This window comes from Stigmatopora argus, chromosome 21 (genome assembly GCF_051989625.1).
Source record: "Stigmatopora argus isolate UIUO_Sarg chromosome 21, RoL_Sarg_1.0, whole genome shotgun sequence".
Classification (NCBI taxonomy): Eukaryota; Metazoa; Chordata; class Actinopteri; order Syngnathiformes; family Syngnathidae; genus Stigmatopora; species Stigmatopora argus.
Genome location: NC_135407.1, coordinates 325,065 through 348,726, shown reverse-complemented (window position 1 = coordinate 348,726; position 23,662 = coordinate 325,065). Strand labels below are relative to the sequence as shown.

The window sequence follows — 23,662 nt, the reverse complement described above, 5'->3', positions numbered from 1 at the left end:
GAGATACACCTGCTAAAATATACATCAAGGGGCAATCGATACCTCGCAGGCTCACGTGATTATTGGCTACGTGGTAATGACGTCATCAGAAAATCACAATGGGTTACTACCTCCGCGCAGGTAAAAAAAAAAAAATCAGGAATTGCCGGGTCACATCAATATGTTGAAGTCCAATTAAAAGTATATTTGCCTCATCTTGGTGAATGATCCGTATTCAATGAAAAAAAGTTGAAAAGGTCTGAGCAAAACTAAATGAGAGCCATCACAAACCAAACCCTCACATTTGCCCCTTTCACCTTTTGAAAAGAACCCGAACCCACACGTGCGTGCATTTGTGCGCGCCGGGGGCTTTCGGAGGGGTGTCGACGGCGGGGGAAGGGGGCGGGGTGCCGTGTAAAAGCGGGGGTGGCCGTCTCTCCTCTCTTCTATCCCGGCTCGGGCTCCTGGCGAGCGGCGGAGCGCGTTGCGTTGAGGCTACGCGACGGCGGCGGCGGGGACGGCGACCACGGCCGCTAGTTAGCGAGAGCGGCGCCGTATCCATGTGGATTTAATCCGGGACCGACCGCCGTCGTTTTGAAGGAAGGAAGGGACGCTTCTCCGCTTTGGCCGTCCCATCCGCTAGAGAAAAAGGGACTTTGCCTCTGGCCCGGAGGAGGGGGGAACGGAGCGCCTCCACCGGGCGCCATGCCGTCGTCGGCTTTACGCGCTGGAGCCGGAGCCGGAGCCGGAGATCGGGACAACTAGAGATCGCGTTGAAAAGAAAAGCGGCAAAAAAGCTCCCCTTTGAATTTTCTTCCAGAAGATCGGAGCGCAGCGCTCACGGCCGGAGGAGACCAGACCAGACCAGAAGAAAGGAGCAAAGAAGGGGTCCCAGGTTGACGGAGGACCATGTTTGTCCCCCTGCCGGTGCCCTTCGTCTTTCAGAGAACCGCGTCCGACTTCAGCGCCTGGAGACTCAAGTCGTCGCCGGCAGCGGCACCGCCGCGCTCCAGCCCAGGTAAGAGCATCTCTTCTTCTTCTTTGTTTTTTTTTGCTTAAATGCCCACTTGAGCTCATTTGCACTCCAGCCCAGGTAAGAACATCTCTTCTTCTTCTTTGTTTTTTTTGCTTAAATGCCCACTTGAGCTCATTCGCGTGGCTACGTTATACGAATAGTCCCGTCCGGTTTTGTAGCGTGACGATATTGAGCCCGCCACTTCAATTTGCTTGATAAAATTGTAAATGAACAAACTCGCCAAATAAGAACTTTGATTCATTCAAATGGACACAACTCTTTTCTTTTTGAGTATCTCCATTTAAAGGAGGCAAGTGGCTATTTTTTACTCATTTTCTTCATGTATCATTGAATCATTATTTGCACCCTATCTTTCAAAACGTTCATGAAATCATACTCACGACAAAACTAAATGAAAACAGAATTTGGATCCCATTAAAAAAAAAGTGTTGATTTGGTTTTGCTGTCTTTAACTCCATTTTTGCCATTGACAACGATACATTTCCAAAAAGGGCCGTGAAGTGCTCATCTTAAGGATCGCTGCCGTTCCTCTCAGTCCAAAAGGTTTTGGCGTCTATCGGCGTCAGTGGCAGACAGTGAGTTCAATGAGTAGCCTGTAAAAAAGTAAAAAATACACGATTATATGTTCCATTTTTTTTGACGGAGACTCGGCATTGAAATCCACGTGAATTATACATCAAAAGTTTTCACTATGTAGAATTCACAAACAGGTGAAAGAGAGAGAGAGCGAGAGAGAGAATTGATCATTTATTCATCAAAGAACACACTCCCGTTTCCACAATCGTACTTTGCGTTCATTAGCATTTTGCTCCAAAAGCTAGCACTCCAAGCGTTGTCATTCCCACGCCGTTCCCCGTCTCTCCTCGGGCCGGGTTCACGGTTGTCTATCGATTAGCGGATATTGATCGGGGAGGGCCCTGCCTCCCCGGGACAAAGTTTGACCGCGGAAAACCATCTCCTGGTCGCAGATCCAGCACAATTTAGGGAGGGGGGGGGGGCAATTTTAGCGCTCCGTCGTGCCTTTACCGTCGAATGCGTGAGCTTCTCCGGCTTGAAACTTGACCTTGTTGCTTTCTATTCCGCTCCCGGCGTGTATAGACGATAGGAATTATGAAAAGGGGACGATGAGAAGAATAATGCAGCCTGTAAAAAAATATTGCCCGTTTCCACCTGCGTGCTTATTACCGAAATCTTGTTTTGTTTCCGATGTGCGTGTGTGTTTGTGTACAAGTCGAAAGGGTCTTCTTCGTCCCCGCTATTACGGCTCGGTCCATTCGGGCGGAAATATCTAATGCAGGGGTCGGAAACCTTTTTGAAAGAGAGAGCCATAAACCATTCCTATTTTCAAATATTATTCCTTGAGAGCCATAATCACAATTGAAAAGTCAAAACACATGAAAATGTGCGAATTTTTTTAGTCATTTTACAATTTTTAAAGTACAAAAAGTCTTAATTATTTTGACATTTTTAAGCTGTTGCTAATCAATGAATGTCAATGAGTTCAATGAGTATCAATGAGAGAATGAATGCAGAAGACGAATGAAAAACAAACAATGCCACAGTGCCAACGTGACGTTCTTATTGGGGACTCTTTTCTCTTACCACCGGTTTCCATATTTTAGCTCAGAGCCATATGCACCCATCAAAAGAGCCACATGTGGCTCCCGAGCCATAGGTTCCCTACCCCTGATCTAATGGCTGCCGAGGGGGCGGGACGGGACGGGCTTGGTTGCGTATATACCGCTGTGTGTGTGTGTGTGTGTGTTATGTTAGGGGGTTGCTGGTGGATTTGATGTGTAGCGAGTGAGGCGTGGCAGGGTAATTCAGCCTATCACCTTAAGTAGGTGTCAGCGGCGGGAGGGAAAAAATGGCAGCGGCGGCGGCGGCGGCGGCGGCGGCTTTAACCGGAGCCACCGCTGGACGTTGGACGGGCCAGGCGTCATCGCTGTTTGGGGGCCGCCGGGGTCACGTTGTCTGTCGCCGCTCAAAGAAATGAAAGTCAAAGAAAAGGTGAATAATGAATGAGGCGCTCACGCTAACGGGGAGAGAGGATGTCTCAATTGGCCCGGGCCCGGCCAATGGTGTCCGTCCAACGTGTCAATGCTTCCAAATGACACGGTAGGGACTGTAAACGTTACGGGTGCTTTTTGCACATCTCCAGTCGGCCCTATTGAAAGCAATGGGGAGAACGGTGTGGTCTATCAAGTTAAGTTGGGACAAAATTGTTGTTGTTTGATGGAAAAATGATTAATACCATTTAATCATTATTAGTCATATTTAATGAAACAGGAAGACATCGTTAACATACACTGATTACAACTTGCAAGGAGAAATCACTCATAACGCGCCTTCGTTCAAAAGTATTTCTGACGTGCGGCATACTCTTCTCTCTATTTAGTCGCGACATACTCAAAACATTTCATGTCATCTGATTCAAAACAATTGCATAAGCTAACCGAATAACACCCTTAAGGTCAAAAAACAACTGCTCATATTCGATCGAAACCAAAACACCTGCGTAAGAATCTTACAAAACGTATAGAAACTTCCCAGAATAAACCCAACATTGTTGTTGTTTTTTTAAATGATTGCGCTTTTTAAAAGCATCATGCAGCATTATTTGCTATGACATCACAAAAGAAAGCTGAATAAATACAACAAATATACAAAATATTTTTAAAGTTCCTTTTAAAACACGAGTGAAAACATTTAGGACCGTGATTTCCGTTCCAACAAGGCACTGAATTCGCCATGTTTAAAACAGCTAATAACAGAAAAAACATTTGTCTTCGTGATGATTATTACCAGCTTGACATTATTTTATGCCAACCTAAATTGTGCTCATTAGCGTTGCACCGATACGGCACTAAAATGCGACGTAAAGAAAATGACAAATGTCCAGTCGTGCGTTTAAATGCCTTCACGACTCCTAGACGTCCAATCCATTTGAAGAAGGAGGGTGGCAGCGAATCAAAGAACTCGTAAAGATGATCGTTAGCGCTTCCTGTTATTTTTAATCGGGGGGCCCTGAAAAAATGGTGAAAAATGTGAATGCAGTGCAAAACCTCTCCTATCTTTTTTCGCCCCCTATTTGTGCTTTTAGCCCCCGAGCGCAAAGTCATTACCACACACACACACACACACACACACACACACAAAAAAGCTCAGAGACCATAATCAAACCTGACATACTTCCATCTGGTTATTGACATTCTAGTCCTATGCAAAGTAGAATAATTTTTTTCATCAAACATTAGCAATGGCTAGCATCTTGGGGAAGGAAAGTGGACGTGAATGATTATTTATCGTCATATGACAACAGTAGAATGAAGGTGCGGCGGCGCTCATCCCCCGTCTCTCCGGAGAGTTGACGACCGCCGGGCCGAACTCGGGCCGTCTCGTCTCCACGGCTGCCGTCCAATGGGATTGGGCGGCCCCCGGGGAGGACGGGAAGGCCCCGTAAGCCACTTTGGCTAAGTCTGTTAGCCTGGCGTCTGTTAGCCTGGCCGCCATCCTCACCTTTGACATTGGCCGCGCATCCGTACGATGGCTGGCCAAGCGGGCCGCGCGCGTCGGAGCAGATTCGGAATTCGTCGGCGTCTCGTGCCGGCGACCGTTTCTTCGCCATCGCAGCTCGATCCATCCGTCGATACTTGATTTCCTAGCTAGCCGCTATTGTATTGGTAAAAAGCCACAGGCTTCAAGGTCAAATCAGAAATGGTTCCACTTTCTTTTGCTGTCCAGCTGTTCCGCCATTTTTGAGTTTAAAACGTCGCGAAGCGAGGTCGTCGTACGTGCACAAGTTGCCTTGACGACGACGTTATTTCCCATTGTGTTTTTTTTTTTGCCAGAAGAATAACTTATTTTCATTTTATCTGTTAAGAAAATGTGTCATTCCCCCACGACCTACTAAATAATAAAACAACCAAACAATAAAGTAACAATTTTTGCGCCATTCTGTATCCAAGGCCTAAAGCAGGGGTCGGGAACCTTTTGGACCTTTTTGAACAATTCATACTTTCAAATATTATAGCTTGAGAGCCATACACAGAATTTAAAAGTAAACATACATGAAAATATCTGCATTTTTAAATTCATTTCACCATTTTTAAGGTAGAAAAAGTCTCCTATTGGTGCGTTTGGGAATTAACTCTCACTGACGGTTTCCATATTTTTAACTCACAGGTTAGCGGAGAGCCATATGCACCCATCAAAAGAGCCACAAATGGCTTCCGAGCCATAGGTTCCCTACCCCTGGCCTAAAGTGTGCTCAAAGTGTAGCGCCATTAAAATAGGGCTAAAAAGGCTACTATTATTCACACAGAGTATTCATCGTTTAGCTTTACGACTTTTTGGATGGGTTTTATTTCCATTTGTTTTCTGTCTTTAATTAACTTCCGTTATATGATTTTCGTGCGATGTCGAGCGCTTTCCATGCCGCCGTGTCGAATGGCGCCATTGTGCAAATCTGCCTTCTGATGGAAGCGGCGGGACGCGACGACCGCGTCGCTGCCGTGGCAAGATGGCGGGCGTGGGTTTTTAGTGAAGGTTTTGGCGAGAAGTTCCCGAGTGTTTTCGGATAACATCCTCCTTCTCACACCCTGGATTTTTCCTCACGGTGCCCGGGAGGGGGGGTGCCGGTGTTTGGACCGAACTGCCCGCGTCAAGGCCTGCTCTAATTGGCTCTGCGGGCATGCGCGTGTGTGTGTGTGTGTGTGTGTGTGTGTGTGTGTGTGTGTGTGTGTGTGTGTGTTGAGGGCTTAGAGAGAGTGGCCATGTGTGAATAGAGCGAGCGGTCAGTGTATTCCTAGATCTGTTTGGCAGAGCCTCCTTTTTCGACTCGATCAAATAGTATGTGAATATATATTATTAACAGATCGGTGGCAAGCCTTGTTGCGACTCCGAGTTAAAAAAAAAATAGAGGACTGGGCGACATCTGCGCAGACAAACGCTTTGAAAACCAACATAGTCTTGCACTCAAGTTCAAGTTCAAAGATGGTCGTGAAACTGCAATAGTGGTCATTCCACAAGATGCAGTAGCGGGATGTAAAATTGGCAAATAGTGCTTTGTGTCAAGTGTGTTAATGAATTGTCCAACTCCTTCAATTCATGAAAAAACCTGGCCGTACGCGGAAGTGGTTCTTTGTGCGTGCGCGTCAATTTGTGTACGGGCCGGACGCCGGTTGACCATTCAATAATTGCGCGTTAAGGTCACGCCAGCGCTTTATCTGGAAGCGGCCCATTGTGTGATTGGTTTTAACCTTCCACAGCTATTGATTACAACCATTGACTTGCTGCCCGCCCGCCCGTGTGTGTGTGTGGGTGTGTGGGTGGGTGTTTGTGCCTGCCTGTGCCTGTGTAGTGTTGGCTAAATGTGAAGGAATGTGTGCGAGTGAGTGTGTATGGATCAGATTTTCAAAAAGGAGGGCGAGGGGTGTGTGTGTGTGTGTGTGTGTGTGTGTTTGTCGGCTTTAACGTGATTGCCAATGACAAAGCGTCCGGGCGGGTTTGTTAGCTCCGTAATGGGGAATCAATAGACACAACACAGATGTCAATACAACATGCTTTATTGCGTTAAGCTGCCTCACGCTCGTGCCTTTCTAGATGCGCTAACACACACGCACGCACACACACGCACACACGCACACACGCACGCACGCAAGTTTGATTTCTCGCTTTATTTCTCGTCATGTTTAACATAAGAAATGAGAAAACCTCAAAAGATTTAGATTTTGTAACGATCGGAATGTGTGAACGCTTGAAACGTCAGCCTTGACCTTAACGGCAAACCTGGAAAGTTGAAAGGAGTTTTGGGGCATATTTTTTAGAGCAAGTTTAGCTTTTTTTGCGAAAAGTTGTCTAGCAAGCCATCTCATCACTTTTTCAAAGTAATGAGCAAGTTTCCGTTAAGCAAGAAAGCAGCATTCGGACACGGACAAAAATGTCCATTATCAGCTAAGCGTCCAATAACATGAAACATTTTGGAAGTGGAGTCGCGCGTCATTTGACAAAACGGCCGCTACCTGCAGCTCGCGTTTGAACTCGGCTTCACCTCCGTCGTTACCGTGGAAACGTTGGAAGGCCATTAGACGCGCGAAGCGGCGGAGGGAGTCAAGGTAAACAGGCACATCAACGCAAACACACACACAAACACGCACGCACACACACGGTGCCGGCCGTCTTTGTCCTGACGGGCCCAGAAAGCATTAGTGGCTAAATTGGCTACACTCGGGCTATATTTGACTGGCCTCTCGCATGCACGTGATTGACAATTTCGTGTGCGTTGACCGCCTTTTCTTACTGTCTTTTGGACTACTTCCCCCCCAAAGCGCTGCCCGCCTTATAATGATGGCCTCCTGGGCACAGGGGGCCCCGTTTCTTTTGACCCAACACGGATGCCTCCGTCCTACGCCAACCCCAGCGTACTGGCTCCGTGTGGACATCCCTGGCCGGAATGTCCATCCACCAGATAACAAACAATTTGGATCTGCTAGTTTGGCACGTCCTCGACCTGTTTCGCGCTTTCCCACCTTCCTGATGAAAGCGGACACTACCGCCCCGTTGGTCACCGGGGGGGTCAGTATCCGGCTCAAGGGCGGGGAAGGGTCGGGCACTCGCCCGGCGATCCACGCCGCCCCCTTTGGGAGCACATCGCAGTGGCGCTCACTTAAATTACTTTTCCCAGATAGCTCTTAAATTCTGCAGTCGTAGCCGGTTTAAACGCTAAGCGTCTTACGCGGCTAATCCCAGATCACGGGCGCCGCGTCGCGCGGAAGTATTTTATTTCCGGCGACCCGCCCTCATCCCCGACGCCCCTCTCCGGCCGGCCGGCTCGGCGGACATTGTGCCGCCACAAAGGCAAAGCCGTCCTGCGTGTCCGTAGGCGAGCCGGCCTGGCGTCGTCGTCGTCTTGAACACGAAGCGGCCGGCCCGAGCGCTCGGCGGGGGTCTGGCGTAATGAAGCCGGTGCTCCGTCTCCCGCCGAGCCTCTCCGCGTGAGCGCCCGTTGACGCCGTATCGTGTAGTAGATGCACGAGGTTTTTTTGCACGTTGGTGTACACGCTGCTCTGAACGAACGGCGTTCTATCTCATTTCAAAGAATCGCGTTTGTGGGATTTATGTGGAATTATAACCAGGAATGTCAAAATGTAGATACAAGTTGTTTAAAAATAATAATTTCTGTCTATGACCTTGGTTTCTCATCGCAGCTCCACATTTGGTTGATAAAGTCAGGTGACACAAGTCCAATTGTATCCTTTGTGTTGCGTCGGCCGCCGGTCGGCGCCGTTTTGGGGGCGACGAGGGGCGACTTACTCAACCCCCCAATTTAATTTGGCGGACAGGTTTTATGCTAATGAAGGTCAGGGAGGGTGTGCACGGGGTCCCCCCTCTTTTGTGCCGGTGACTCTGAGGGATGTTTTTGTGCGTGTCAAAAATGGAATATCATATCGAGGGCTTTGTATGAATCAATGTGTTCGGGAGAGAAGGCGGCGTCGTCTATATGTAGTACGTATGAAAAGAAGAAAGAAGGACAAGTGACAACAATGGAAAGAAAACGCTGCCTTGTTGGGGGTTTAGCAGCTTGGCTCTTTTTAATAAGTTTGAGTGCTAAGCCCCGCTTAATGCTGCAATGTGCTCCGCCAACTCTCGTACGGTGGGTGGGGATGGGGAGGCCTCCCTCCGTATTGCTCCGTGGAAAATGACAGTGTGAAATGCTTCAAATCGGGATTATTCCACATTGCACTTTTTGGAGCTTTAGAGATTGACGTTCCATTAAATTAGGGAGATTTTTGAGCCAGGTCCAGTTGAGTTTGGCCACGTTGCGTTGCCACTTGCCGTAAATTGGGCTAACGTGTGGGACGACAACAGAAAATGGCAGCTTTTTCCAGGTGCTTACATAAAAAAGGGCAAAGCTGCCTGCTAGGGATATTCCCCCCCCCCCCATCTCCTTGATTTCAAATCACAACTTAACCCTTCTCGCACACACAAACAGCCGCATTATCCCCATCAGATAAAGCTGAAAAACTGTCTCCCAGCTCTCCTCCTTATCACCATCCTTCCTCCCTCCTCCTCCTCCCTTTTTTTCCGTCTTTTATTATCCGCTTCTTCTTTACCACAAATGAAATGAATGTGTTGTCGCCCAGCCTGGCCATCCTTCTTCCCCGGGCGTCTCCATCTCTTAGTGACATTGACCGGTCGCTTGAACCTCCGCGCGTTGCTGGCCGATCAATCCTGTACGGGCCCTGATTTCAAGCACGACTTGATGCACGCTCCCCGTGCGCTAGTGTTTAACGCCAAGCAAATCCCCCTGGCGCTTGTTCAAAAGTACACGAACGGCGCCTTGACATCAATCTGTCCCGCGGTGGCTGTTGGCGGCAGCTGTTGCTTTAGCGCATCTTTCTTTCGTCTGGCTATGTGAATGGAAGGGAGCTGTTTAAACACTTTGGGGTGTTTTTTTGGCTGTCTGAACGACAGATTCTTTCTTTTTTTTTTTTTTTACGAATTGATACGCTACGCCAGGGGTAGGGAACCTATGGCTCGGGAGCCATATGTGGCTCGTCTGATGGGTGCATGTGGCTCTTTGCTAACCTCTGAGGTAAAATATGTACTTAAACTGCTGGTGACAGAGCCGAGTCCCGAATGCACCAATAGGAGCGTCACGTCGTCACTATGGCGCTCACACTTCCTCTAACTTTAATCTTTTTTTTTCATTACAGTTTTCTGCATGCATATTTTCATTGATTAGCAACTGGGTAACAGTGTTGTCAAAAGAATTCATTTATAGTACTTTAAAAGAGGTAAAATTACCCCCCCTAAAAATCACATCTCATTTTAGCATTTTTACTCTAAAATTTTGAGTATGGCTCTCAAGGAATAAAATTAGAAAATAGGAATTGTTTCTGGCTCTCTGTGTCAAAAAGGTTCCCGACCCCTGCGCTACGCCGATGCGAAGCGGAGTTATTGAGATGGTCGTGCCTTCTTTGAGAAAATGGTTTGTCGACCACCGTGACACGACGCTCCCAAGTCGGGGACTCGTACACCGCCCCCCCCCCCCCCCCACCCCCCACCACTCACTTATTTTGCCAGCTTCCAAATTCTTTCTTTTTAGACCGAAGCTCCAGAAGCAGTGAAACGCTCCTGATATGAAAAAAGGCCGGAAGCGACACTCAGGGATGCATGCGTGCATGCATGTAAAGGGGGGGGGGGTTACGAAGGAGAGAGCAGTTTTCCTTAATGGTTCCCCCTGGGGGGGGTTTCAGGGGCCACGCGAGCCGGGGTGGCCAAATGGGACAGGTGACCGGCCCAGCCTAGCCCCCCCCCCCCCCCCCCACCCCCCCCCCCCCCTCCCTTGGTATAGAAACGCCATGAATATGGTAAACCCTAAGCACCCCTCTCCGCTCGGCGGCGCGATTCTCTCCCAGCAAAAGGGCCCTCGCCCCGGCGCCGGCCTCGGCGTTCCCCCGGGGGTACGCGCTAAGAAGATTGTGCATTTAGGCCCGGCACTCAGTCCCTCTGTGCTCTGCGGGGGCTTTGGAAGGGTCCCCCGCCCACCCTGGCCTCCCCCTCACCCCGCCTATCTCGCAGGATAGCGATATGGCTTAGCGTAGCCCGACGCCCGGCTTTGGCTATCTCGCGTCGGGGCGTCCGCGTCAACCACGGATGGACTTAACTGCCTGACCGGCCCCGTTGGGCTTAGCGCTGGCGCTAGCCCCCCCCCCGGCCGCAAAAGTCTGCACACCCCTCCTAGAAAGGCCCGGAATTTCTGGTCTTCGATCTGACACGTCAGTGCTCATTTCTGCCAAGTTGCTTTGCCTCATGACAAAAATCTTTGTTATTCAGGAGGTCAATCTCTGTATCTCTGGGTTGAAGCCATTCGTGCAGTCTTCTTCACGCTTCAGGTCGATCTTCTGGCCAGTACTGGCCGTGACAAGCACTTCTCATATTTTGGCCACTTTCTGGCCTCCATCCATTTAAATAGATCTTGTCATTTTCATTCTCAGTCAAATTCACCAGCCACTCTTCCCATTTAAAAAAAAAAAGGTATGCCTTCCATTATTGATGTGTGTACTTAAGCCTGTGTTCAAATCAAAGGGATTGTGCGCATATGAGTGGTGCACCTGCCCATGTGCGCCTTCCATTGGTGGACCCCCCAAGTGAGCCCCCCAACCCAACCCATCCTTCCCCCGGGCCCTCCCCATCGCGGTCTTTGTGCGCTCGTCAGTTAGCGCGTGCTAAGGTTAGAGCGGGGGTTAACCTTCAGCCTCAGTCCCCTGACCCGGTCCGTCCCCTCCTCAAGGCCCCCGCCCCCTCCCCCTCCCCGTCTGCCATTCGTACGCGAGCTCGCCGTCATGGGCTCCATTCTTCTTCACGTGTCACGTCTCAAGTTCAAGTGAGAGGTCGAGAGGGCGGGTCGGGGATCAATGGGCGGCGCCGAAGGCCGAGCTGACCAGACGGCGGACTTGACTTTGAGCCGGTTCCCCGAAAGGGACGGCCTTACGGGCGTAGACGCCTGAAATATTTAGCCGTGCTAAACTATCATTATTATAGGATATTAAAGGGAGGGTTTGCCCTCTCACTCCACACGGCTCGTACGTCTAGCGACGTCGTTGGCAACCAATGAGGCCATGTAAAGGGTCAACGCATTCAATCCTGCAATCTCTTCTTAGTCTAACAGTAAATGTAAATAGAAAGTGAACTTGCGCTGCAGTGGAAATGCAACTTATTATACAGTAAACACATTGGAGGAGGCAAACACCTTCGTTAAAGCACACGCATAAACATTTGGACACGCATATTTTTCTGCCTTTGGAGGGTTTTTGTGCGCTAAATGAAGCTAGCGGTCATGTCGTTAGCAGAAAACCACCTCCATCGTGCCTTTGAAAAGCAACGGTGCTCCGGTCCGACTCGGACGCCCGGGTTTTTCGCTTGACCCGCCGGCCAAAGGCAAAAGCCTTTTTTCCCGGCCCGCCTCTCCCGCCACACGGCCAACCTCCGCCCACGTAATGGCGGCGGGGCCCCCCGAGGTCACCGAGGCGCCGACGGAAGTAGGCCTCCGACGCTAATGGCCGCGCGGAGGCGAAGCGGGGCTTCCAAGGCGGCGGCGGCGGCCAGCCGCGGTCAGGGATGAAGGCCTTTTGAACCGCGGCGCCGTGACGTCCGCCACGGTTAGGGATGAAGCCATTTTGTCGATAGCGGACTATAAGGACTATAAAATCCTGTGGTGGTAGTCCTTTAGCTGATTTTTCTTTTTCTCGGGCAGGGCGGCATCGTCTTCAATGTTACGGATGTTCATTATTAGGTGCATTGACGTGAGCTAACGTTGCATTAACTGCCTGCCGGGGGCCATTAGTGGGCCCGGGCCATTTTGCTAAAAATAGCTCCCGTGTTTGAGCTCCCCGTCGTGGCGTTAACGGCCATTAGCGCGTACGTTAAAAGCGGAGTCGTTCCGCCCCCGGTGGATCGATTCTGGTCTTGGCCATGAACATGGCCGCCATCGGAGGCAAGACCCCAACGCCGAAGCGCCTTTTGTCCGTTGGCTTTGCCGCGGCGGCTCTTTTCTTCCATAAAAGCCAGAGACGGACGGAGAAGCAAGCCGTCCGTCTCGGAGGAGAGCGCTTTTTTCCTGCGGTCTTTTTGATGTCAGTGTGACAGCTGTCGCCATTCCCCCCCCCCCCCCCCCCCCTCTTTTGTGTGTTCTTAGCCACCTGTGCTTCGAGTCTGTACGCCGTGGTTTATTGGCTACGGTGGGCGAGCGCCAATGTAGCTGGGCGACGGAACGGCTGCCTTGCCTAAACATTCATTCGCTCAGTTTTTGCTCTTTTTTTGGGCCCCAAACTGGAGCATTTTACACTCCATTTTACACCGTTGGCGATAAGATAAATGGGACATCATCCCAGTGAGGTAGGAAGCATGGATGGACAGCGGGACGACGACGAGAATAAGGAGTTGACTGTGAATGGGTGGTGGGGGGAGTGTTTAAGACACGAACCCCCCCTCCCCGCTAAGACAGACAGACAGACAGAGTGTCAGGCATTAAAATTCATGGCCTTTTTTATTTTCCGTGGCAAAAATCGATACTGCCTACTATGGATGAGGTGAGACGTGGACAACAGCAGTTGTCGGTGACTGCTTGGGGGAGGGGCGGGACGTACGAGCAGAGGGGGTCGTCGGCCATCCGAGCGGTGACGCGGCCGAGGTGGAGGTAGAGGGTGGGGGGGTCACAGGAGGGGAGGGTTCTGCCCGAGCTTCATTAAGTCTGACCGGCAGCAAAGCTTTGGGCCTCCTTCGCCGGCCGGGCTTTTGTCCGCTCGCAGATGGACGTCCCGCTGGATATTAGCCCCCTTCTCTCCATTGTCATTTTTCAAGCGCCATCATTTGGCCCACGGACCAGCCGGCAGATGTCAGGACGCGCCAAACTATTGTTGTCGTGGGGGGGCCGGGGACGGGGACGGTGACGGTGACGGGGTCAGGCGGCGTCTAATTCTGGAAATGGAGATTCTCGGCCATCCGAAAGGGCCATCAATCTTTCCTCCGCCCTTATTGCCGTTGGATTTTGCGTTGGTGGGACGAGCAGGATTTTGGGCCCAAAACGACAGCGCTACCTTGACTGGCGAGCTCGGCTCTCCGTTTTAAATGACTGCCACTCGCCATTATTGAAAAAGCAAATGATCACTTTTTGTTTTTTTAAATATTGCCCAGTAAGTAGCATTAAGTTAGCAGGGTGATTTGATGACATTTCAGGTGCAATTCTTGGAGGAAAAAGATATGACTTGTCTTTGTGTGTAGTCACATGTCCTAGTCAGCTGCTAAAAAAAAAAAAGAATAGGGAAGGTGGCCATTGAGGCAGAATGTGGATGAGGCAGCTAACTCCGTGTGACTTTTACGTCCGCTCGGAGTTGGACGCAATAACACAACATCCGTAGCCTTTGCTACATTTACAAACAAACGCTCCTCGGGTTTTACCCTAATACATGTATTTGAATAGAAAATAAGCCAAATAAGTTTGTGTTTGGGCTACTACAGTCTATCGTCTATCTCGCGTCAATGTTTTTCCCGTACTCGAAGCGCCTCGACAAAAATGGCGACCCGTCCGTAGGTGGACGAGCGACCGGTTGGACGTGGACCGAGTTTGAAATAGCTGCTTTTTCTAAGAAAAACGAGATGGACTCAGTTGACTTGGGCTCAATGGTCCCCGTCCGTCTCGGCGCTCAGATGATCCGACTTTCCTGCCCACCCCCCTTCCACTTCCGTCTCTATCGATCGGGCCTCGGTTTTCCGTCTCGGCTTCGCTGGCTGACTGCCTTTAATCAATAGAGATAATTGTGGGCTTTCTCTTGACGCCAAACACGCTGTTTTTCTCCAGCGATCTTTCCCCGCCCTCTTTGTCCACGCGGGAATCCCTGGGCTAATGACGGGAGATAACCTGCTTTCCTTACCCAAACACACACACACACACACACACACTTACACACGACATCAGCGGTTCCCTGGGCTTATCGATTAGCGTGAGATTTTTACCCCGCCCTCTCTGGACCGTGTCATGTAAAGAGCGAGTCGGGACGTGGCAGCCGCCAATCGGCAATTGCCAATTTCAACAAACTCCTAGCCAGAAGATTTTTGCAGGACTCCTCTTAGTGGTCGGCGACGCTCATTGTCATTCCCTCGAGCGCATTTTAGCATAGGTGGCACGCGGAAGGAATTTCTATAGCGTTTAAAGTTAGGCCTTTATTTGTCCAGATGGCCATGAGTTGGTTCTCCAGCCTCTTGGTTACATTTCCCTTTCGGTCGGAAGCCTCCCGCTGACGCCATTTGGGCTGGCGCGTAGCGGCGTAATGAAGCGGCGCGCGTGGCGTGTCCGTCCGTCCGTCTTTGTGTTGTTGTGTGACGGTGCAGAGAGAATGGACCCTTATCTCATTTGTGGCGCTCGCCAGTGTGAAACGGCGCTAGGTCACTCAGCCGCTGTGTTTGGTAGAAATCTCCCCCACCACCACGAACGCACACACACACACGCACGCAAGCTAACGGTAGTTATTATGGCCCGGGTGATAAAGAAAGACACATTGTGCGATGCAGAATGGAACGCTGTTGTTTCCTAACCTGATGGCTTCAATCACTCACATGCACACACACGTGCACGCACACGCACACGCACACGCACACGCACACGCACACGCACACGCACTTGCACACAGCACCAAGAGAGACACTTCCATTAAATTGGTCGTTATTGTCATCCCCGCCTAAGCGATCTCATCTATACAATCTCACAGATGTGTTTTTCTTCCCATAAGCTAACAATTACCTTCAAACAAAGCAAGCTTTCAGCTGCGCGCTTACGTGCATTTCCACGCTTGGAATTGTATTTCCTAGTTTAGGAAGCGCCGCTTTTTCACGCGCTGAAGCAAAGTATATTTTCAAATCAGCCGTAATCATCACATTTGACACATTTTGATTTAGCTTGATAAATAGCCAGCCCATCATTTCTAATTGGACTCATTGGAAGTTGTACTATAAAACTTTTGTCATTTTTTAAAGCTCTCTTGTATTATTTTCTCCAACTAAAATGGACGCTGCTTTTCTCTTTCTGACCTTCTAAATGTTTTGGCACCTCGGCTCTAAATGCTTGTTTTATGTTTAAAAGCATTTCTTTGCTGCTGCGAAAATGCTCTTTTTTTTCCTTGGGAGGGAATTAACCTTGATGGACCACTTAGAGCTGGCCCGCCATTTTCCTTTCCCCTCAAAAGTCAACAAATGCTGAGAGTCCAGGCGGCGGCGGCGGCGGCGGCGGGTTCCCCAAAGCGCAAAATGCCGTCGTCCATCTATTTCCGCCCGGCCAATAAGAGGCTCCGCGGCCGTGGCAGATGGGAAATGGAGGCGGGGGGCCGCCAAAGAAAGGGCCCGGCGCGCGGGTCCGGCTCCCCCTTTGGCGGGGCCCCGATCGATACCGACTCGGAGCAATAAAGCTTCCCCCTGTCATCTCCGCGGAATACAAAGCAGAGTCGGCCGGGAAGGAAAGTGTGTGTGTGTGTGTGTGTGTGTGTGGTGGGGGGGCATGGGGGGGGGGGGGGGCATGGGGGGGGGGGGGTCGTTTTGTGTTCCGCCAGCCACACCAATTTCCTCACACGCTCCTTTCCAGTCCGAGTAGCCCCCACCTCCGGCATGCTTTACCTCCCGCCCAACGCTGCTATTTTATAATTAATGCCGTTTGAATAAATTCGCTCCATAATTCATGGTTGCGATTTAAGCAGGAGATGAAGGTCGGGACGAGGTGGGGTGGGACGGAGATGGGACCACAGCTTGACCGCGACGGCCGGCGACCGATAAAGGCCGGCCCTCTTAAAATGAAGCCCAGATTGGTTATGGTTAGGCATCCACCGTTGAAGAAATGTTACCTGGTTTTTACTTGTCCTGGACCCGTTACTGAGCGAGTACGTGGAAGGGGGGAAAAAAACAACACAATCGTAGGGCAAAGTAATCCGTCACTGTTTGACTTTGAATCGGGAAAGAAGGAATTGTAAATCTGTATCGCCGGTCCGCCTTCAGCATCCGGCCGGGCGCCTCGGCCGCCATCTCGTCGCCCGGCGGGAAATTTGGACGGGGGGCGTGACGGCCGTCTTTTTTCCTTTCCTTTTTTTATCGGCGCGTCATCCTTCGGGAAAGCCGCTAATAATGGCGACGGGAAGGCGCTGCCATTATTGTCTCGTCGGGAGTCCGAGGGATCGATCGGCGTAGAAATATGTGCTGCGAGAAACAGCCGTTGCGTTGGATATAATAAACACTCTGGGGACGTGTGTGTGCGTGTGTGTGTGTGTGTGTGTGTGTTGCATCCTGAACCTTGAAAACTATCCTGCCTCTAGACACTTTTACACAAAGTCCTAAAGCGTGTTTGCTCGGTGATTGTGCATTTGTTTTACTGCTTTTATGGCCGTCTCGGTTTGTCTTGCGTCTTTTTTTTTTTTTGCTTCCTGTCAAGAGAGGACCTGGTCACCTATTAGCATGCTACGGCTAGGCGAGGAGAGAAGCCTCGTACACATTCACGACGTTGCGCGCACACACACACATGCGCGTATACAATGATCTTTCCGGCTGTTGCTTAGCAACCACTGCTTCTGTGTATATGCGTGTGTGTACATGTGTGTGGGGGTGTGTTGGGTAGCGGTGTCCAGGACCGACCGACCGGCCTGTTTGGTTGAAGCAGAAAAGAGTGAAAAGTCGGAAGTGGGCCGGCCTGCGTGCCTGCCGGGGCCCCCTGAGGTTCAGTCGAGCAGTTTATGGCCAAGTATGCAGGGCCGGTCGGGGGTGAAGTCGTTGGCTGCCAACGACGGCGATAGCTGGCCATTTCTTTCGGCAGCCGCATCGAGACGCAATTAAAAAGCAATTCAAGTTAAAAAGAAGAAATGAATCCAAATGCTCAAACAGCGCTGACGCTAGCGAGCGGCGAGCAGCTCGAGGAGGAGCCGCCCACTGCCGTATGCCTGAACTTGGACCTCCACACGCCAAAACACAGCCCCCCCACCCCTGCACACACAAACGAACCCACGCGCCGTCTGTCATGGGCCCCCAATTGGCGTAACAGAGGCGGGCTGACGTTGAAAGAGAGAGGCCACTTTTGGACCCCCTTCCATCCCATTAAACACACACACACACACACACATACATAAGCAAGACCCCCAAGCAAACAGATCCATTTTTTTCAAATTGAGCCCATCTTGCTAAAACTAGCCATTGAAGCCGTTTTTTTTTGCCAGAGCGGCCAAACACTGACAGATTTTATTCCAATGCCAAGTTTGATGAAAAACGCTGCGTCGTTTGTTGTTTGCCAAGAGTTGTATTCCACAATCATGTGTAGTAGCCAGCGTCTCGTGTGTGTGTGTGTGTGTGTGTGTGTGTGTGTGTGTGTGTGTGTGGCCTTGGAGTGTCTGAATAGAAGAGAAACGTGAGTGGGCTTCTTCTTTTGTGCTTGAAGGTGCTGCTACCCTGTGGTCCACGTCGCAACTGCATCATGCATTCTTTTTACGCCGTTTCCCAACTTTTTATTCAGCTAAGCCACATAAACGTGGAAATGCTCTGTGCGGCGTAAAAAAAAAAAACCTTTGAACATTGACAAAACTTTAGACAACTCTTAGGCCCGTCACTTGTTAACGTGCATCTTTGTCTTGGTGTCCCTGGCAGGTATCAGGATGTCCAAAGCAGAAGAGGAGAAGGCCGGGCCAGACTACCGCGGTGACGGCTCAGGTGCCTCTCCAAAAAACAGCCGTCCCCTTTGCTCCTCCCCCTTTCTCATTGAACCTGGTCATTCATCTGTTTCAGACTCTGACAGAGACAGCCCAGATGAGCAGGTTGGTGGTCCAATGGGATTTGGGATTTGCGTGAATTTGTCTGGGGCCTAAATGTGGAATGGATGGGAAATAGTTGTTCTTCTTGAAAATCCATTTCCTTTTTCTTGCATGACTTTTAGCTGATGGAGAGCAGCCCTTTTAGCCTCTCGCCCACGCCGCTCAGCAAGGTAAGTCAAGTGTATAAAGCATCTCCAATTCACCGCACAATTCAAATATGCAGCTATTAGCCATTTAACAATGAATGCGAGCCAATCTATGTAGTAGTATTATCGTTATGATGCAGGCGGGCATCGTATGTGTCCCCACCCAGCAACTCCAAGGAAAGTGTTTTTTGTGCGTTAGGTGAAGGTGGAAGAGAGTTGTGAAATGACCCCGCCGTCTCCTCGGCAGCAGCCGCAACAGCAGTCGCAACAGCAAGCGCAACAGCAGGCGCAGCACCAGCACCAGCACCACCACGCGCACCACACGCAGCTGATGCTGGCCGGCAGCCAGCTGGCCGGGGTGAGCAAGGCGGACGCGGCGAGCCAAGAAATATCATTTGCGCGTGACGTCCGATGACGAGGTTCACCTGGGGGACGTGTCTTGGCCAGGCGACCATTTGAGCCAGCTCGTATTAGCGCGCGTGGCTACATGGTACGAGATTGAAGTGGCAACGTTCCCCGATCTTGTCTTGTCAGCTGGCCGCGCTGCTGCCGGCCCAGCAGCAGCAGCAGCTCCTCCTCCAGCAGGCTCAGGCGCAGCTCTTGGCGGCCGCCGTCCAGCAGAGCAACGCCGCCCACGCCGCCGCCGTCCAGCGACAACACCAAAGCCTGACGTCTCGGGCGCAGCAGGCGTCCGGCGCCAAACAGGAGGCCGGCGTTCAAGCCGCGCCCCCCACGCCCCAGCTCGCCCTCGCTCAGCCCATCCAGCTCACGGCGCAGGTACCGGCGGCCCGCCGTCTCTCGGCCACGGATTCAAATGAGTCTGTGGCGAATAGTCGGTGGGTGAGGACAGAGAGAGAGGCCATTTTTCTTTGTTTTTGTTTTTGCAGGATATCCAGCAGCTGCTCCAGCTCCAGCAACTGGTCCTCATGCCGGGTCACCCGCTCCAGTCCCCGGCCCAGTTCCTCCTGTCGCAGCCGGCGCCCCAGGCTCCGCCCCAAGCTCCGCCCCAGACTCTGCAACAACAGCAGCAGCAGCAGCAGCAGCCAACAGGTAACCGTCAGTCACAGTCTTTCTAGTATTAGCCTACGGACTGGGGCCATTTTCGCCAACATTTGGTTTCTGTCCTCCCCCGGGGACAGCTCTGCTGTCCACCGCAAACGTCCTCCAGCTACCTCAGCAGAGCTCGGCGGGGCCGTTGACGTCGCCGCCACGGCCGAGCCTCCGGGCGCAGGTGAGTGGCGGTGCCGGGTTAGGGGTCATATTCTCCCTTTTATTGGGATCGACGGTTGGTCCTAACCCGCCACGTTAGGTTGCCCGCTCACGCCTAGCGATCCGGTTTTTATACTGGAACGCCACGCATGAATTTTAAAAGGCTCGGCATGTCCGCCCGTCGGCCATTTGGGCTCAAAGGCGTCCGTCGCCGATGAGTTGTTTGGGCCACGTTTAACACGGGCTCACGGCGCCCTCTTTTGCATTCTGCGAGCGTCTGCATAAACAACACGCGGCGGCGGCAGATTGGAAAGGCGGCGCCGCGTGCCGGCGCATTCCGCCGCGCTCTTTTCATTCCAATTGACGGAGGCGAGCGAGCGGATGCATACGGAGCCTTTATTGGGAAGCCGCGGGCGGGTCAAAGGTCCCTCTCGGTCCCGCTCGGTCCGCTCTTGAGATTAGGCCGGCGTTTGTCCCGCAGCGCGAGAAGAGCGGCGACGTGGGCGCCTCCTCCAACTCCTCGGCGGGGGTCGAGGAGCCCAGCGACCTGGAGGAGCTGGAGCAGTTTGCTCGCACGTTCAAGCAGCGTCGCATCAAGCTGGGATTCACGCAGGTACGACCGGAGCGCCGCTGCGAGACTCGAGCGTGCCCTGACCCCCCCCCCCGGGCGCGCGCCTCTTTGGTCGGCCCAGGGCGACGTGGGCGTGGCCATGGGCAAACTCTACGGCAACGACTTCAGCCAGACCACCATCTCGCGCTTTGAGGCCCTCAACCTGAGCTTCAAGAACATGTGCAAGCTCAAGCCTCTGCTGGAGAAGTGGCTCGGGGACGCAGGTGAGCGCTTTGGCCGCCGCGTCTCCGTCTCCGGCGCTAAAACGGATCGCTTGGATCCCGAGCCTCCGAACTTGAGAAAAGCGGACACCCAAAAGAAATGGACGTGGAATGAATTCCGACCCGCCCGCGTGTTTGTGATGGCGCAGAGATCATGGCCGTGGACAGCATGCTACCCAGTCCCTCTTCCGTCTCCTCGCCGCTGCTGGGCCTGGAGGGCCTGGCGGGCCGACGCCGCAAGAAGCGCACCAGCATCGAGAGCAACGTGCGCCTGGCGCTGGAACGCAACTTCTGCGCGGTAAACGGGAGGGGCGGCGGTCCGGCGGGGAGGCGCCGGCCAGGGTGCTCTCTGACTTTGATGCCGCCGCAGAACCAGAAGCCCAACTCGGAGGAGATCCTGCTGATGGCGGAGCAGCTCAACATGGAGAAGGAGGTGATCCGCGTGTGGTTCTGCAATCGGCGGCAGAAAGAGAAGCGCATCCACCCGGGCGGCGGTGGCGGCGGTGGCGGCACGCCTCCGCTTCCCGGCCAGACCTCGCCGGCCGTCACGCACATGGTAGTAGAGTCCGCTCTCCGCTCGCCCGGGGTCACGAATGGCCTTTTGTTGAAGCTGTCGCCGTGTGTGCAGATGTCCGGTCCGGCCTTGTCTCAGGGCAGCCTTGGCACAACAGGTGAGGCCGCTTGCTATTTTTCCCAGAAAGACAAAATGTACAGACCACAAATACACGTTTTTTGCCCGCTTCAATTGTTGTTTTTCCTCCTCCACCACTTCCCAGCGGCCTCTTTGTCTCCATCCACGTCCTCTTCTCTGACTCCTCCTCCGTGCGGCACCGCCAGCCCGGCCCCCGCCGTCCACGCCATCCACGCCGTCCACGGCGCTCACGGCCTCCACGGCGGGTGAGTGGGCGACTCGCTCGTGCGCCGGGCGCGCAAAGAAGTGACGCTTGGGCTTTTCCCTCCTAGGAACAGCAGCATGTTGGGAGTGAGCGCGGCGGGGCTGAAGCAGGTGCTCTTGGGTGCCAATCCGCTGGCCACCATGCAAGGTGGGTGTCTGCCTGCCGGCCTGCCCTTGATTGGTCCGTGTTATAGAGCAGCTTCCTTGTGCCATGCGCGGTGGCGGTGTGGACACTTGTGCTCCATTGTGTGGCTAAGCGTTAAATGGGCGAAAGAATGTCCAAATGGACACGAGGCTTGCTCCGTCCGTTAGAATGGCTTCCCTCCAAAATGGCGGCTTAGCTTGCTTTCCCTTTGAAGTGGCCTCCCGCGGGGAAAGCCAAATGAAAGGATCATCCGGAGCTTTGGGGCGGCAGGGGAGTCAAACGCACGCCTTCCCGGACGGAATTGGACCAAAGACTACTTTGTTTCCGTCCTCTATGGATGTCTCTTTAACGTGTGGACTGATCTTTGACTTGTTTCTGACTCTCCTTTCCCTCCCTTTTTTCACCCACGTTCTCCCTCCCTTCTTTTTCCCGCCCTCATGACGCACTCCTTTTCTGCTTTTATTTTTCCCCACTTTTCTCCCTTTTTCCCACTCCGACGGCCTCCTTCACCCCTCCTATTTTGTCCATCATCGCAACCTCCCCCCTCCCATCCCATCCCCTCTTGTCTCCTTACGTCCCCAGCAGCGCTGGCGGCGAGCGGCGGTCAGCTGTCAATCATGGAGGCCGGCGGGGGTCACGTGATCCTGGGTGGCGGCGGCGGCGGGGGCCCCCCCTCACTGCGGCCCCAGCTCTTCCTCAACCGGCCGGCCCTCCTGCCACCCGCGGGCTCCGTGTCGGCGTCCCCGTCCACCCCGGGCGGCGGCGCCCCCCGGCCGGCCTTCCCTCTCCCGCCGCCCGTCGGCGGCGCCCGCCTCCCGGACCCGCCCTCGTGCCCCGACGACTCCCCCCGTTCCAGCCCCGCCTCCTTCTGTTCCTTCGGCGAAGCCTCGCCGCCTCCCCTGGGCGGGGCCTTGGCCGAGTAAAGGCCCGTGAGAAGAAGAAAAAAAAGGCGCGTCGGGCACGGGATGGTTTAGCTTTAACCGGCCGGCCTCTCGGCCTAAGCCGACCTCCGGCCCCCGCCGAGCCGAAAACGGACAGAAAAGTCGGAGGAGGCGACTCGAAACCAAAAAAAAAAAAAGAAAGCGACGCGGCGTGGCAGGAAGTAGAGCGAGCGAGCGAGCGCGCGGCGGGAGGCCGGCGCACCGCCGCCAAAACCAAAAAGCAAAATCTACAAATACCAAAAACTCTTTGCAAACCAAATAGAAGAAGAAGAAGAACAAAAGCGGAGAGAAAAGCTTTAGCCGCGTGCATTCCCATCCAGCTTTAGCGGCGACATCCATTTTCACGCATTCTCATTTCACCCGGGAGGATTTTTTTTCCCGTCCCTTTTGGCGTGACGTCGACGCGCCGACCCGCCCAACCTCTCTACCTCGCGAACCGACGCGACGCTCCTTTTGGTCAAGGAGGTTCCTTTGAAGTAGGAGCAACGAAGCTGACTCGGATGTCCACGCGAGCCTTGCCGGATTTGACCTTTTGTTTCAGAGTCCATCGTTCCTGCCTTTGACTTCTCACTAGAGAACTTGACCCAAAAAAAAGCAAACCTCCAAAGCAACTGCCCACCCGTCCGAATGGATAGGAATTCAGCACTCCATGTGTCCCCCCCCTGTACATAGCACATACTGCGACCAATTGATTGGGGGGAAAGGGACTTGATTTTGGGAAAATAAGTCCAAAAAAACCCTTGTATGGGATGAGTTTCATATCCAGATTCTGGCTTCTCGACAATATTTATTTAGCGGACCAAGCGTGCTAACAGAGAAGCCATGTGGATGCTTTCCCATCATATGATCTATTGGGAGGTCAACTGTAAGACGAACCGCACCAAGAAGAAGAAGAAGAAGAAGAAGCTGGGGTCCCAAAACTCCAAACTTTGGTAACGGTCCAAACTCCAAGTTGAACTCTAGTCTTGGCCTTTGTCTTTATGTGTCGTTCTACGCTTGCCTTATATTTTTAAAGCCAAACCAAAAAAGAAAAAAGCCACCCGACATCCCGACGGGGTCTACGATCAGGAACTTCATCCTCATCCTCATCCTCATCCTCATCACCATCACCAGCAAAGCGCAAAAAGTTTTCACGCGATGGCGC

General features: G+C 52.5%; 1 protein-coding gene across 1 annotated transcript; it reads left to right on the top strand.

Annotated features, from left to right (window-relative positions):
* Positions 1-448: 448 nt before the first annotated feature.
* Positions 449-22,927, top strand: LOC144067438 (POU domain, class 2, transcription factor 1-like). The gene is made up of 15 exons (XM_077591230.1): positions 449-997; positions 18,188-18,250; positions 18,326-18,354; positions 18,474-18,521; positions 18,697-18,855; positions 19,032-19,274; positions 19,385-19,547; positions 19,637-19,728; positions 20,188-20,319; positions 20,399-20,540; positions 20,687-20,835; positions 20,908-21,208; positions 21,314-21,434; positions 21,501-21,580; positions 22,163-22,927. The coding sequence occupies exons 1-15, from the start codon at positions 889-891 to the stop codon at positions 22,498-22,500; spliced, it is 2,169 nt and encodes a 722-aa protein (XP_077447356.1). The 5' UTR covers positions 449-888; the 3' UTR covers positions 22,501-22,927.
* Positions 22,928-23,662: the final 735 nt, after the last annotated feature.

Excerpts from the sequence above, each read along its gene's own strand:
- LOC144067438 (XM_077591230.1), top strand. The coding sequence starts at position 889 with ATGTTTGTCCCCCTGCCGGTGCCCTTCGTCTTTCAGAGAACCGCGTCC. Across the intron at positions 998-18,187 it reads ACCGCCGCGCTCCAGCCCAG|GTATCAGGATGTCCAAAGCA; the intron begins GTAAGAGCATCT and ends TGTCCCTGGCAG. Across the intron at positions 21,581-22,162 it reads TCCGCTGGCCACCATGCAAG|CGCTGGCGGCGAGCGGCGGT; the intron begins GTGGGTGTCTGC and ends CGTCCCCAGCAG.